This window comes from Augochlora pura, chromosome 3 (genome assembly GCF_028453695.1).
Source record: "Augochlora pura isolate Apur16 chromosome 3, APUR_v2.2.1, whole genome shotgun sequence".
NCBI classification, from domain to species: Eukaryota; Metazoa; Arthropoda; class Insecta; order Hymenoptera; family Halictidae; genus Augochlora; species Augochlora pura.
Window position 1 is genome coordinate 8,147,403 of NC_135774.1, and position 14,600 is coordinate 8,162,002.

At 31.8% G+C, this 14,600-nt stretch overlaps 1 protein-coding gene across 4 annotated transcripts; it reads right to left on the reverse strand.

Annotated features, from left to right (window-relative positions):
• Positions 1–11,558, reverse strand: Spds (Spermidine Synthase). Of its 4 annotated transcripts, none has more exons than XM_078197064.1 (6): positions 11,101–11,558; positions 7,747–7,936; positions 5,145–5,265; positions 4,185–4,431; positions 1,428–1,657; positions 1–563 (listed from the first exon to the last, which is right to left on the reverse strand). In XM_078197064.1, the coding sequence occupies exons 2-6, from the start codon at positions 7,875–7,877 to the stop codon at positions 387–389; spliced, it is 906 nt and encodes a 301-aa protein (XP_078053190.1). In that variant the 5' UTR covers positions 7,878–7,936; positions 11,101–11,558; the 3' UTR covers positions 1–386. The 4 variants fall into 4 exon arrangements, with proteins under 4 accessions (XP_078053190.1, XP_078053189.1, XP_078053188.1 ...); XM_078197063.1 differs by having other exon boundaries at positions 7,747–7,923; positions 11,009–11,558; XM_078197062.1 differs by having other exon boundaries at positions 11,009–11,558.
• Between the last annotated feature and the right edge of the window lie 3,042 nt (positions 11,559–14,600).

Consider the following 14,600-nt stretch of genomic DNA (forward strand, 5'->3'; position numbering starts at 1 on the left):
TTATTATTAATATTATTATTATTATGGAATGTTACAAGTTGTATTTTTATATTATATTATTATATGCTTTATTCTTATTATTAATTATTATTACTAGTTGTAGGTACAGCGAATGATGACCATTATATTATGTAACGAAAATTATTTTATTACAATTATTACATTACAGCGAAATTTCACAAATATACATATTAACCATCTTACATTCAGGAAATAAAGAATTTTTAATCCTAAATCGTTGTTTTATTTGCAATGATCCGATCTAGATTCGGTTTTACAATTTTTGCAAACCGAACTTTCAATTTTTTAATTTCTAGTAAAATATTTATATCAATGTTTTGTACCCTTAAAAAAGATCAACCCCTTATGCTGTACATTACGATTCCTCATGACAGAATCTCAGACTGATTGATTTCTTTATGTTTCGTTTGTTGCAATGTTTTCGTTATGAACCTCGGTAACATGAACGCAGCTCGGTGGACGTCGGCGTCATAGTACTTGAGGCTCATCTGATCGAGTTCACTATTGCTAAAAACCTTCCTCGGCTCTTTGAAATTCGTTTCCTGAAACAATCAGTTTCATTGTTGTTAATACGAAACAGAGTTCTGTTTGTTTCAATAAATTTTCAATTTCTGTGCAACGAGTTTTCGATTTTTTTCTGGACTATCTTGGATGTTTCTAGGATGACCAATTAAACATTAATGAAAAGTTAATGATTTTATTGAAATACTTTTTTATTGCTTGCAACTCACTTTCACAGCCAAAACTTTGTAAAGTTTATAATTAATAACTAGGTTACGGGTGAAATACATAGAGAATATGTACGTTGGCAAGAACTGCTAACGTCTATATTTTATGTTTACAATATAAAAGAAAGTTAGCGACGCAGGAAACATTCTCGTGCAAAATTTTCAGATGTTGTTTTATAAAAATCAGTTCAAGTAACTGAAGGTCTTTCAGTTATTTTTTAAATGAATTTAATTTAAACCACGAAACACCCAGTAATATAATATAGCAATTTAAAATACAGAGAAAATATTAGAAAATCTATTCGGTATTGTTATCTTATTTTCGACTTATCAACACTATTTTTAATCTTTTTTATCTTTCCAATTTATGTTTGCAATAGTTATAGCAAAAGTTGAAAAATCAACTAAAGAAAAGTGATTAAACTTCATAAATAACTTTTAATAAATATTTTAAAGCATGTATTTTGGCCTACTTGATGATAATATCGAATTAAAATTTTTAAAAACGTCTTCGTACCAATTTAGCAAAAAATAGCACCAATTAAAAATGTTGAAAGCTGTTTTTTAACTCCTTTGGTAAAAATAATATCGCATTGAGTATAAACCGAACTGTATTGAACTGTATAAACCGAAGTCTACCAATTATTATACACGTTAATAAAGTTTCTATATACTTACAGGATTTAAACTACCAAGTACAAAACCAATTTGTCCTGTAGGATACGTAGGTACTGCTGCGACTCCATAGGATGCAACTGGAAATACTAGCCTACAGTGTTGCAATGTTTGTGCAACGTGTTCGAGATTTGCCCATGCAGTTCCTGCTTGACTACAGACCATTCCACCCGGTTTTAACGCACTTTTCATTAGATTAAAATACGATTCGTGAAACAGACACTCTGCTGGACCTGAAATGAGAAACGTATCTTACAATACTTAGTACAAAATAGCATCGACATGTTGTGCACTTTTTATTACAGTGAAAGCAAGGTTGAATATGGTACAATTTGCTAACGACTTAATTGCAAATCTTTTTGGCTAATTTTGTACAATAAGATTAGCAGATAATGTGATTATAAAATATGCGTAATTGTAATGAGGAAAATTGAAAGTTATGTTAAGCTTAATAGGCAAGGATTAAATAAATAATAATAATAATAGTAACAATAATAGCTAGTTTTCATAATAAGTACATAAAATATTACTACATTTTTTAGAATTTTATATAACATTCTATCATTATAACTAATTCTGTTCATTTTGTTAGTATCGTTCTTTGTTAGTTACGTTTCGCAATTAAAAATATCTCACATGAAACATACTCTATTGTAGAGATCAGTAAAGATTTGTTCTCGTACTATACCAAGTAAAATTATTAAAAATAGAAAGGGCATAGCCGATTAAGATGGTCAAAACTGCCCTTAGAGGTTTTTTAATGAGTCATACACCGATTGATAGCTGACTAATAAAAACTCATCTCGGCAAAATTTTAACCCTGTAACTTGTCCGTGAGGGTAATTACAGCGTAAATTAGATTTAGCGGTTTTCCGGCATTTTTTCCACCTTTAGCGGCTTTCTAAAATTTTGAAAAAAATATGGCTTATTTGGGACATTAAACCGCATGTTATAGAACTTTTTCAGATTTTTCAGTTGCAGGCTGTGATTATCAAAAATGAAAAACCCAAGAAAGTGAAAAAAGAAATGAAAAAAGTAGTAGCTTTATTCTGACAGCAACAAACATCGACACATTGGGTTTTCATTTTTTTGACAATGTTGCAGGCGAGCAAAAAATCTGAGAAAATTTGAGTACACGAGCCGTGATAGTACCTTGTCAGGGAATTAATGTAAAAGTTTTACCGATTTTAGTTTTCGAGAAATCTTAAATTTTCCGATTTTTTGGGGGTTTTTCATTTTTGATAATCACAGCCTGCAACTGAAAAATCTGAAGAAGTTCTATAACATGCGGCTTAATGTCCCAAATAAGCCATATTTTTTTCAAAATTTTAGAAAGCCGCTAAAGGTGGAAAAAATGCCGGAAAACCGCGAAATCTAATTTACGCAGTAACTACCCTCACGGACAAGTTACAGGGTTACAATTTTGCCCAGATGAGTTTTTATTGGTCAGCTATCGATCGGTGTATGACTCATTAAAAAACCTCTAAGGGCAGTTTTGACCATCTTAATCGGCTATGCCCTTTACATCACCTTCCATAGGTTGAAATTAACGTTTTACTAGCACTACAACTATAAAATCTTCATGTTAATGTACAAAATGTATATTATTACAAAGTAAAAATTATTAGAGTAGAAATTATTATGAACTATCATTACATTCATTATAAAGTAGAAATTATTAGACTGCAGATCATTCTGCACATTTGTGTTCACCGTTTTCATACGATATATTATAAAAATTACAATTACAAGAAATTTTGATAAAAGGTCGATTAAAAGATTATTCATTATAGAAATATTAATAAAAATGATACTAGATCTTGTTACTTTATGCGTTTTCTTGCATTTGAAAAATCTGCACATTTCATATAGAAAGATCTAATATAAATACAATACAACACTAATATGATACAAAAGTCTAATATAAACTGTACATTTCCTATTCTAGGTCCAGAAAAATCATGAACACATTTTAACAATCTCTTGGACCGGTCTACAGAACAATCTAATCTACAGCGAGATTACGTTGTATAGCTACTGGATAAGGTATCACATTTCTGTTAACACGATGCCCTTGATCGACCAACGAAAGCCTCCTTCTTCCCCCGTTATCCTGATCTCGCTAGTTTTACTTATCTCTCCTGTGTACAGGGTGTAAAAAATGATATGTCGCGACCGTCATAGCGAGATTGTATATCTTAAGATCGATGGAGATTTCGTAAAACAGCTGACCTTTCGAATTTGATCTTGAACATAATTTCTTACGGTCAAGATTTTGTAATTCGTATCGTATAGTACTCTTCAAGAAGAAAAACGATGCGTTGATTTGTAAAGGAAAATGTTACTTGAAATAATCTCAGTTAACCACCATTTGTTAGACACCTTTTGTATAATTTTTAATAATGAACTAATTTTAAAACATGTATTATATTGTGTGTACAGCTTAAATTGCTTTGCTTTTGTTAAAATCGACATTTAATGTATAATTAAGTTGATTAATAAAGTACCAATATAAACACACGCACTCTATTCCTACATCTCTTATACACAAAGTGTTGATATTAACATTTGTCAATGAAATGGGAGTCGATGCAAATATTTGTCAGTGATTTCAACGCGTCGGTATATAAACAATGTCGATGAAACATGTTGTCGCTTGAAAATACGTCGATGGAAACATTGTCGGTGAAATAATAGTCGGTGATTTCAAAATGTATCCCCTGCAAAACGGGTCGATTGCAATCACGTGAATGTACTCACCGACGGGATCACTGCTGTCTGTGATAATAATGTCAAACTCTTGTTTACGCTGCTTCAAAAATTCAAAGCCGTCGCCCACGAAGAGCGTGACTTTGGGGTGATCAAGGCCGGCGCCCATCATAGGTAAGTATTCTTTCGATACCTTCAGTACCATCTCGTCAATTTCGACTTGTACTATTTTTTCTACTTGAGGATGCTTCGCCACCTCCCGGGCAACCCCTCCATCGCCACCCCCAACTATTAAGACCTATCAGAAAATGTAAAAAATAGATGAAATTACAAAAATAATCAGACAATTTCACAACTTTCACTTTGATCGCATAAACTGTACAAAAATATATAAATTCTAACAACTTGTGTAATTATTCAACATTAATTCTCTTGTTTCTATTTACACTATACACGTTCAAATACAGTAGTAGTATATTACAGAAAGTCCGTAGTATAGTCATTTAACGTAATATAATATTTTTGACAGCTTCATTTCGATCATTTATTACAATTAGATTGAATACAATCAGATACAAAAGTCTATGTACATCCGAGAAATTTTACGTGTTTGAAAAATGCAGAGTTTCCGCACATTTTGTGGACGTCGATTAAGGTTCTAGGCACGAAGGAAATATTTTTCTAGTCAAATCTGAATTAAGGCATTGCATTTATCACAAATTATATTTCATGATAATAAAAGATATATTACATTTTCTGTTTTCTTTTGTTCATTATATTTTATATAATCTGTACCTACATGCTACTATATTTTATATGTAATTTATCTTTGTTTCTATGCATCGTTATCCATAAGAAAGACATACACAGACTTTTGAATATGACTGTAAATTGCACAGCAAGATAATAATTTTCAACGATTGATATTTAAGGTAATTGCGACAGCTTGTACTAACATTTACGTTTATGAAAGATTATAATTTAAGCAATACGATCTAGGTGGGATCTTACACTTTTTGGATTTGGATGGCTGCATAATGGTAAAAAAGCAATTGCCTCCTGGTACGAGAACTCATCTTTTTCTGTGCATTGTATGATGCCATCTAAGATTAAAGCTCTTCCGTGCGACCTCCTACATATGCGTATTGAAAATAGTTTAATGCCCCGCAGCCGAACAATTTGTAATTCGTAATTGTATAATTCCTAATACCGTATTGTTTTGCAAGTACATAAGAGTGTGTACTGTATTTAGATAGGTGTATTTCCAATAAGTTCGGGTTTTGACAAGGTTATTTACTCTATTTTGCAAACCAAATCAATCCTTTTGCACCTAAATCAACTCTTTCGCAACTCCTATTCACCCTCCTTCTAATGAAACTTATTCCTTTGCAAAAATGTGCTAATTTATTCATAATTATCTCTACTGATATTGATATTAAATTCTAGGATTCATTGTTATTGTGTAAATAATTTATTTGAGATTCCTCAAGATCATTGATCAGTAAGTATTACATTATAAATGAATATATCAAAGGTATACTAAATTTAAAAATTAAATAGCACTATATAAATTATCATGAATTTATAAAAATTAATTATTTGTAACGTAATTCGTATAATTTTATAAATAAATAGATAAAGTCAATAAATTTACAAACTGAATAAATCAAGACCAATTCTGAAATATCTAAGAATTAATTCAAAAATTGAATTCACCTTGCAACAGTATAGATCAGAATTGTAAAAGGGTTAATTTGATTTTCAAAGAGTTGAAAATGATCTGGAAAAAGATTAATTTCGAGTGCAAAACCTCTTTTAAACAATTCATACATGAGTACGTAATCGTTCCTTATGTTACAATTATTTGCAGTCAGCAAGTTAATATCTCGTTAAATGCTAGGATTAAATATATAAAAGTTAATACGATTTATCTAGAATAATTTTACGTCGCTAATTACTATTCAGCTATCACTCGCAGCAATTAGCATATCGGCAACGACGATTAGTGCTGAATCGAGTAATTCAATCCTTTGCACTACAATTTCCATTGCGTTCTAAATATTTCATCCCTCATAAGATTATCAATCGAATTTTCAATTATTCTGCTATAATAAAACAATCTTCCCCTACATGATAATCGTAAAACGAAATTATTAGATAATGTTACTAAAGACAACTTGTTGATATCAGATTAAAATAGTCCGTACTATAAAACGAACAATCAAGCAGTTTTGTATAAACCCTAAATTATGAATTTCCAGAAATTATAAAACTGTCACTGGTAGATAATGCGTTAATAATCTTCCTAGTATAAACAAGACTATTTTTGTTTCTTGTGCCATCGTTTTCTTTCATTCGTAGATCTTGAAAACAGAAGAATCGCACGAGTTCGACACGTTACAGCGCAAGAGATTAATTGAGCTTTGCGTGGTGTTATTTTTACTAATAAAGCATACTTGCAGTATAAATTGGCATAAACGAGTGACTGAAAATTGTATGAATTTCGTGCGGTTAATTCGGAAAGCTTTATATTAGATTTTAATCTGATTTGTGTACTGTGTAATCAACCGAAATACAATTGTCATCTCATTCTTTCCTTTTGCAAAGAAATTTCGATATTACTACAAATTGTTAACTGGGATATTAAATATTATAACGTTATAACGATAATCGACGTATCGTGCCGTGTCTTAACTGCAAATTATTGTCCAAGTTTAATTATTTCTCCACAACCAATTTGTTAATTTTTCGTAGAATAGTTGTTACATTAATTCAGTGATATTATTTTCCTCCATCTCTTTTTGGATATGGTATACCATATGCTATGTCATCAATTTGCGTAATTATATCTATTATAATCAAATTAGAGAAACCTTGTTTTAGTCGTAACGGAAAATACAGAAGTTGTTGCATAACTCAGTGCAGTTCTAAAAAAATTGATCAACGCATTTTGTTCTTAAATTCTGCTAGTGAGTTCGATACACATGAATTTTATTTTTATAAATATGTATCTGTAAATTATTATTAGATTAATAATATTACTGTGCCTGGTTATCCTTCTAATAAAAATAAAAAAGTGAGGAAGACAATATTTCTTCTATTATAGTACCTATCCAGGTAAAACATATTTGATTATATTTATCTATATTCATACTGTGCAGATCGATAAATGAAGCTAGAATTGTATAACCTCATTAAATAACCTCTAATAAATACTCATGAACATATTAATAAATATACTGCTCAAATTATTCTTGTATTTATAAGTAATTATTATAAGTATTTGACTGACAATTTGAAATACCGACAGTTATGGCAATTATTCGCAACGCGAAGGCGTCGAAAAACACCTTACATTCAAAATAATTGTACACAAAATCACGGTAGGAACAGTGTTAATCATATGCAATCATGCTGCGTGAATTCCTGCAATACCGTCACACGATACTGCCACGGAGTATCACTATGAATCACAGGTAAAAGTCACAGGCAATGACAGCGAACGTGTTCAATTGATGCAATTAAATTGTGAAACGTTTTCCCGGTAAGCAGCGAGGTTTCCTTGCTTTCGTGTTCGAGGAACGTGTCGATTAGATTGACAATCAATATTTACGTTTCGATCACCATTACGTCTTGGTACGGCGACCGCTCCCGGTGCAGTACTTTGACAACCTCGAGGGACAACGCGACACCTGGCCACAGATCATTGATTTCACTGAACCAGCCAGGTTTCACCGTGTCCATCTTCCCCGTGTCGGACGTTGTCGCAGCCTCCTTCTTGGATATGCAACTGAAAGTAGACACTGTGTGTCGGTCGGTTAATCGTGGACGAGGAAAATAAAAACGCAGACTTTTTTATGCGGTCAAACATGTTTCTGTAGGAAGCGGTCTGTCTGCCGTGACCGCCGCCGTCGTTGTCGTCTGTCCATTCGTAGCTTAACGCGAAAGCACCACCGCGAAACTCGTTTGTCACACGTGTATTCGTGGCCGAACTGTATTCGCAGGAGGTCGCGTACACGTTTCATTTCTTTCCGTAACGATTTTACCCGGTTAAAAGTAATACGACGGTGACTTTTCAATTTTTTTTTCTGTTTCATCTTTCGTTCGAAAAGTCTCGAGACAGATTCATGAATGAGAGAAACGAATGTTCTCGTTTACGTCAGCTGCGCATTATTGTCACAAGTGCGCAACAGACTCGGTATGTTCCTGTTAACAAGTGAGTAGGTGAAACACACACGTGTGAGGACATCGAAAAAGTACAAAAATTTCGATACATTGTATTCGACTTAAATTTTTGGAAAAAAGAATAACGAGTGATAATTAGATAATGTAATCGTGATCATTAGAATGCGGATTTTATGCATTTGTGGCGAAAATTAATAGATGGAATTGTAAACAGTAAAACATTTAAACGATTTAAAGATATCGTTGTATTGTGTTCAATTCATTAAACTCGTTTAAGAAAAAATAAATATTTGTTAAGTTTCAATACCTTGCAGTCAATGTAGATAATTTTTAATGTACGTTGTTGATTTTCAATATTTTTATGCTACCGTATCAGAGCTAGACGTATTCGAAGTAACAATGTGTGAAGTATTACTTCAAATGATACTTGATATTTTTGAGATCCTTCTTGGAAATTATGTGGCGATGTAATTATCAGCTTTCAGTCTACTTATCAACTTTGTCTGTATTAACAATTTTCAGCTTGGTTCGGAGCAAATTGCTGTGAAAGTTCCTTAAAATAACGTCTTTTACATCTTAAGTAATTCGTTATTGCTATTATTTGATTTGCTTTTATTTCTAAATAACAGTGTTAAAAATAACAGTTCGATTGAAATAGTTACTTCTTATTTTCATTCGAAGTGAGAGAATATATAATAATATATGTACTATAACATAATATAAAAATGTGGAGTAGATTATTCAAATTATATCTTCATATAAACGATAGACATTCTTGAAAAAATATCTCATCGAATGCAATAAACATACACTCCGTTAAAAATAACAGTACTTCATACAACATTACAAGAAAAAAGGAAAAATATTACATTCCAGCACAAAAAAATTAATTTTGTACAATAATTACATATCAACTGGTAGCGGCATCGAATTACACGCGATTAAAAATGTACAATACAGTTACAAAACAAGTATAATTTTATTAGAAAAAGATTGACAATATTTGAGATAGTAATAATATTCCATTCAGTATGTATCCCATTCATGATAGTTTTCCCCTACGATTATGCAAGCCTTGCGGCTCGACTTTGTAAATACCGACAGCTAAAAAAATGTGGCGCAAGGTTCAAATAATCGTATCTCCTTTTTCGAAATTGTTCATTTCTGTTTATAAGTTGAAAGACAATTGGAGAGAATTTACTGTACGTTGCTGTTACAGTCTGCAGAAATTATCAGCCAGTTTCGAGATTATAAAATCTGTTTATGAAGTTAATTCGATCAAATATTTGTGAATGACGCGAGAGCTGTCGCATGGATAGTCATTTAGTGACAACACTCAGTAGTCAGATAATAAACGAGCTTATCTAAATCACTCTCGAATCTTTCGTTACCCATGACAATACTCGATCGCCTACTTCTTGATCTTCTTTATCAACAGAAGATAACTTCGAGAACATTATCGTGACGAAATGTTGAAAAATAAAACACAGAGGCTTGCAACAAAAACAGTTTGAAAAATATTCGTAAAAGCTCCGAGAAAATATTGTAAAAATTCGTATTTATGCACAACATTTTCACTGAAAACAAAGTGGAAACTTTGAAAAATTGTTCACACTAATTTAAGAGTTTTAGTAACATAAGTAACAGTCCTCCTACTGTGCTGAAATATATACAGTGACTTGTTCTCTGTAATATATTCAAATATTGATAAAAAGACAGAAACATGTATGGAGCACTCATCAATTTTAATGTAGAAAAAAAAATTCTTGCCAGATACAAATATTTTAAAAATTCGAGTAACTTTTGAATTTGAAGTAATTATTTTACAAAATTACCGTTCTCCTATTTAGTTTTAAAACTTTCTAAAAATGAATAATAGTCGAATCAGTATTTTGTATCAATAGAATATATCTATATGTTAAATATAATAAAAATGTCTCTTTTTCTAATAATTGTAATAAATACAATAGAATGTACAGACATTTTTAAATTGTTCAAATGTTTTCACAGTCTCATATTACAAACGCATAAAGTCCGCAGTCTATTTGTCTCTTATCAATTTTCAAAATTTATAACATAAACCTTGCGAGGAACGCCAAACCACATTGTATAAAATATTCGTAAACTTGAATATGACAATGAAATAAAAGAAACACCGCGTCAACTTCCTTGAACTATGAATTTTTCACATAAAACAAAGACAGAAACAATCGTTTTTAGGTTCGAATGATTTCTAAACATAATTATTTCTCAAAATCATTAATACCGTTTAAAAACTCTGCACGACGCGTTCAATCGCAAATTCGAGTAGCACGAATATTTATTGTCACCTTTCAACTTCGGTAAGAAATTCAGAAAACAAGTTTTCAATAACGTAAATATCGAGAGGGTGACAGAACCATATTGTACACAGAACTCTGATTTAAATACAGAAAAAGAATAAAAAGCAAGAACTCCCTTGCATTCAAAGTGTTTCTTCTAAAACAAAGTTAGACATAAATAGCTGTTTTTGCAACGTGGATTTCGTGTAAAAACTATCAAAACATCGTGATTACTACGAGGTCAAATCCTGGCAACAGTACAATGCCGCACGTGGTTCGGTCCGATCACTGATTAGAATTCTCGCGACCAGTATCGCCGGTGTCGTCTAATTAGCAAAAGAGATTTAAATTTCTGTGAACAGCACGTACCGTGAAATCCGGCGCGGCGTCGAGCATGCGACAGAGCTAGACTGAAACGCGAATAAGACTGACGGATAGAATTTTAACAAGTGTGTGCTTGCCTACAGGATGGTAACACTTATCGGGCCCTGTTCCTCGTATACTTCATAACAATAATGTTTCCAACACAAGCGAGATAACTGCGTGTTTCGGTGAGCTAATAGAACCGAAGGACGGTCATCGAATACGGTACGTTAAAGTAAGAAGGGTACATCTTGGACGATAGCACGCAACGAAATCCGTCACTCCGATTAGGAGTTTTGAGTCACTGATAGATCGACCGTGGATTTACTGAAGCCACAGTGAGCGCCGCTACGTGGAATATATGAGCCGTTCGATGGTCGAATCGGTTAAACTACTGTTTTCGAATTTGTTCACGTTTCATTGCGAAGCGCTTGATTGGCTCTTAACTTTTCGTATTTAATATCTAAAATATCTAACGATAATTAATATCGTATTAACAATAACTATGCTCTGGATTTCATGCAGTTTCGCACTTTTATGCACTTTCTGTTGAGTTTAAGATAACACAACAGTAATTTTCAATTTTAACATTTTTATTTAATTAAAAAATACTATAATATATTTGTTTCAAATATATTATTTATTTCAAACAAATATACTATTACTAATGTATAGTTTTTGCTATTTATACTATGAATATTGTTGAAATAAAATGATAAGATTTTTTGCGATAAATGTGTAAAGAGTGGTGTAAATAATGTTTTACGTAATATAATAGGTAAAAACGTAGACAGAAAATCGGTAACCCAAAGGAATCGATATCTTTACATTAAGACATGTTAATAAAAATTGAAATTGTTTGTATGCTGCATACAGAATTGGACTCTAGTAACAACGATTACTCCAAGAATGCGGTATTTAATGTATTTCGCATGTCTTAAGAGACAGGTACACACATGCAACATTTGTTGGAACGCGCAATCAGCACTCATTTTGTTATTTTTTTCTCTACTTCCTTGTGTAAGCGATTTCTAAGATGGTCGCCGGTCAGGCAGCGCACTGTTTATGTCTCGGAGATAAGGAGGTCTCTTTTTGGGAGATGAGATGGTTCGTCGAGGGGAGGAGACCCTTTTTCGAAGAGAAAGAGGCAGTCGAATAAAGATCTTTCACAAAGAAGCAACCCACCTAATTTCTCATCTTGTGTCTTCTACACTTGAAATGTACTGTTTTCTACATTACTCTTTCATAAAAGACAATGGCAGGACTTAGTAACGTCCCAATTGTTTTATTACCTTTTATTTGGGGTTTAAAACTTCATTAAAATCTCAACACGCACTAAAACCCAGGAGCTTATTTCAAGAAATTATGCATCATCTCAAAACAATAAAAAATATTCACAAGAGCGTTTAACGTATTACTGTACAAAATATAATAAATTTTGTATTGCAGCATTTTGCATAAAATAAGAATTCCCTACAGCAATGATAAGGAACAAAAGTTCCCTTAATAGTTTTAAGAAGGTGTAAATAATTTTTAATAACTTTTTCAATACTTCTATTATTTTGTCTCACACTTATTCGTTTGTGCCACAATTGCATAAAATCCGCAGTCTAATCATCGCACTGGATACACAAAATGATCTGATTTTAAAAAATTAAGTCTTTAAATTATGTCTTGTCTGAAAAGCTTAATAATTATAAAAAAATTAATAACTATTAGTAATAATTTAAAAAATTAATAATTAAAAATTTTAAACTTAAATGATGGCACATTGAAATATATTTCGGTCGTTGTTTTCAAGTGTTGAATAAACGATTAAAGTATTGACAGCGTTTTGCGGGACACCCGATAAATTTTGTTTTCTTCTAAATCCTCGTAAGCCTTAAGCAATTTTTAAAAGACAAGCAGATAAAGTTATTTAAAGACTCGCTGACCCCTGGAAATCTAATTTGACGAAGAGTAACAAAGTTCATCTACATCGTTATCGCCATTGTACACTTTTCTTCTTAATTGCCGCGCGCGATACCAAAGAAAGTCGTATGTATATTTATTGTATTGTATGTATATATATACATATATGTATAGTAATCTCTCTAATTTATCTTAATGCATCTACTAATGCAACAGCACTAAACGAAATAACGAACGTTAACCAACTCGCGGGAAATTACAGGAACCCGACCTTGACACATTGCGTCTCGGTTAAAAATAATTTAAAATAATTTATTCGCAGGTCCAACTATCTGCTTGAATTTAAAATAATGTGTTACCGAACGGAACTTGCGAGGTCGAATAATTCGACATACATCAGCACATCATTTGCGGTTACCTTTCGTTGATTTGTTTATTGGTTTGAATTTTCTTTTAGAGTATTCGTATTTCTAGTTAATAAGGCGCTATTTTAAGTAAAAACAATCATTCGCAATCGTAAAATAAAGGATTCCTGAAGTCATTCAAAATAACTTTTTCTTTAGCACAAATGCAATCTAGAATTTTATTTACGAATTATTAACGAAAATCAGTGACCAATGAGAGACGAAATCTATTGGCGCGAAGCGGCCGAGCTAATGATCAAAACTGGACTTCGTCCACGTTCCATAAAATTAAATCATTAGAACAGAAGAACCTCTAAATGTCTTTATTTTAGTTAGTCGATCATGTAAAATTAAAATTTCAGAATGTAAGCGAAGTAATTGTCGTTATTAATATTTGTTCAGAACTTAAATTAAAGATAAAATCGGTATTAATGAACAGCAGATAGGATAGTAGTAGATAAAATATTTTTAACCTCCTTGCTTCGAAAAGTAATCGGAAAGAATAAATATCATATAATATAAATAAATTGCGTATGTTAATTTATGACAATAATTGAGTAATTGTTAGCTGGTAGGAAAGCTAAAATAAGTTTAGTCTGAAATTCCAGTCAATGAAAATTATTACTAAAAGCAGGTAACTTCTAAATAACTCCAATATGTTCCAATATACAAAATCTTTAATTTGCATACAAATCCAGTATATAAATAAAAATATTTGTCTTGTTATCTTATACATTTAATAATATAATAATAATATAATAACCATTTATTAAATAATAATATAATAATCATTTAAAGTAAGATGTGATCCTTTAATGTTTCATCTATTATGTTATTTTCGTGATATTCATTTTCTGTAATAAGGTATCGAATTTAATAAAAAAAATGGACTGTAACTGAAAATCTACTGTACTACGAATTCAAATGGTTCAAAAATATCCCGTGTTTCGCAATACGAAAATGGCGGGAACCAAAGCTAGGGACTATATTGTTAGGGGAAATTCTGTAAATGTGCACGCCAGAAACACGTAAAATACCATTTCGAAGGAATGTGAGCACAGAACTCTTAGGTGCCTGATCGTTCATGGAATTTCTACTCAAAATCAGTGTGTCCAATGGTGTTAGAAATTCTGCTCGGAATTTACTCCAAATGGCTGAGAGGAGACCTTACAAATAGCATTGGATGATTCCAATGGATAGTTGGCAATACATTGGAATCGTCCAATCGTATTTGTGATGGGTAATTTTCCAACTCCTACTTTCGTAAAGCGGTGAGGCATCTA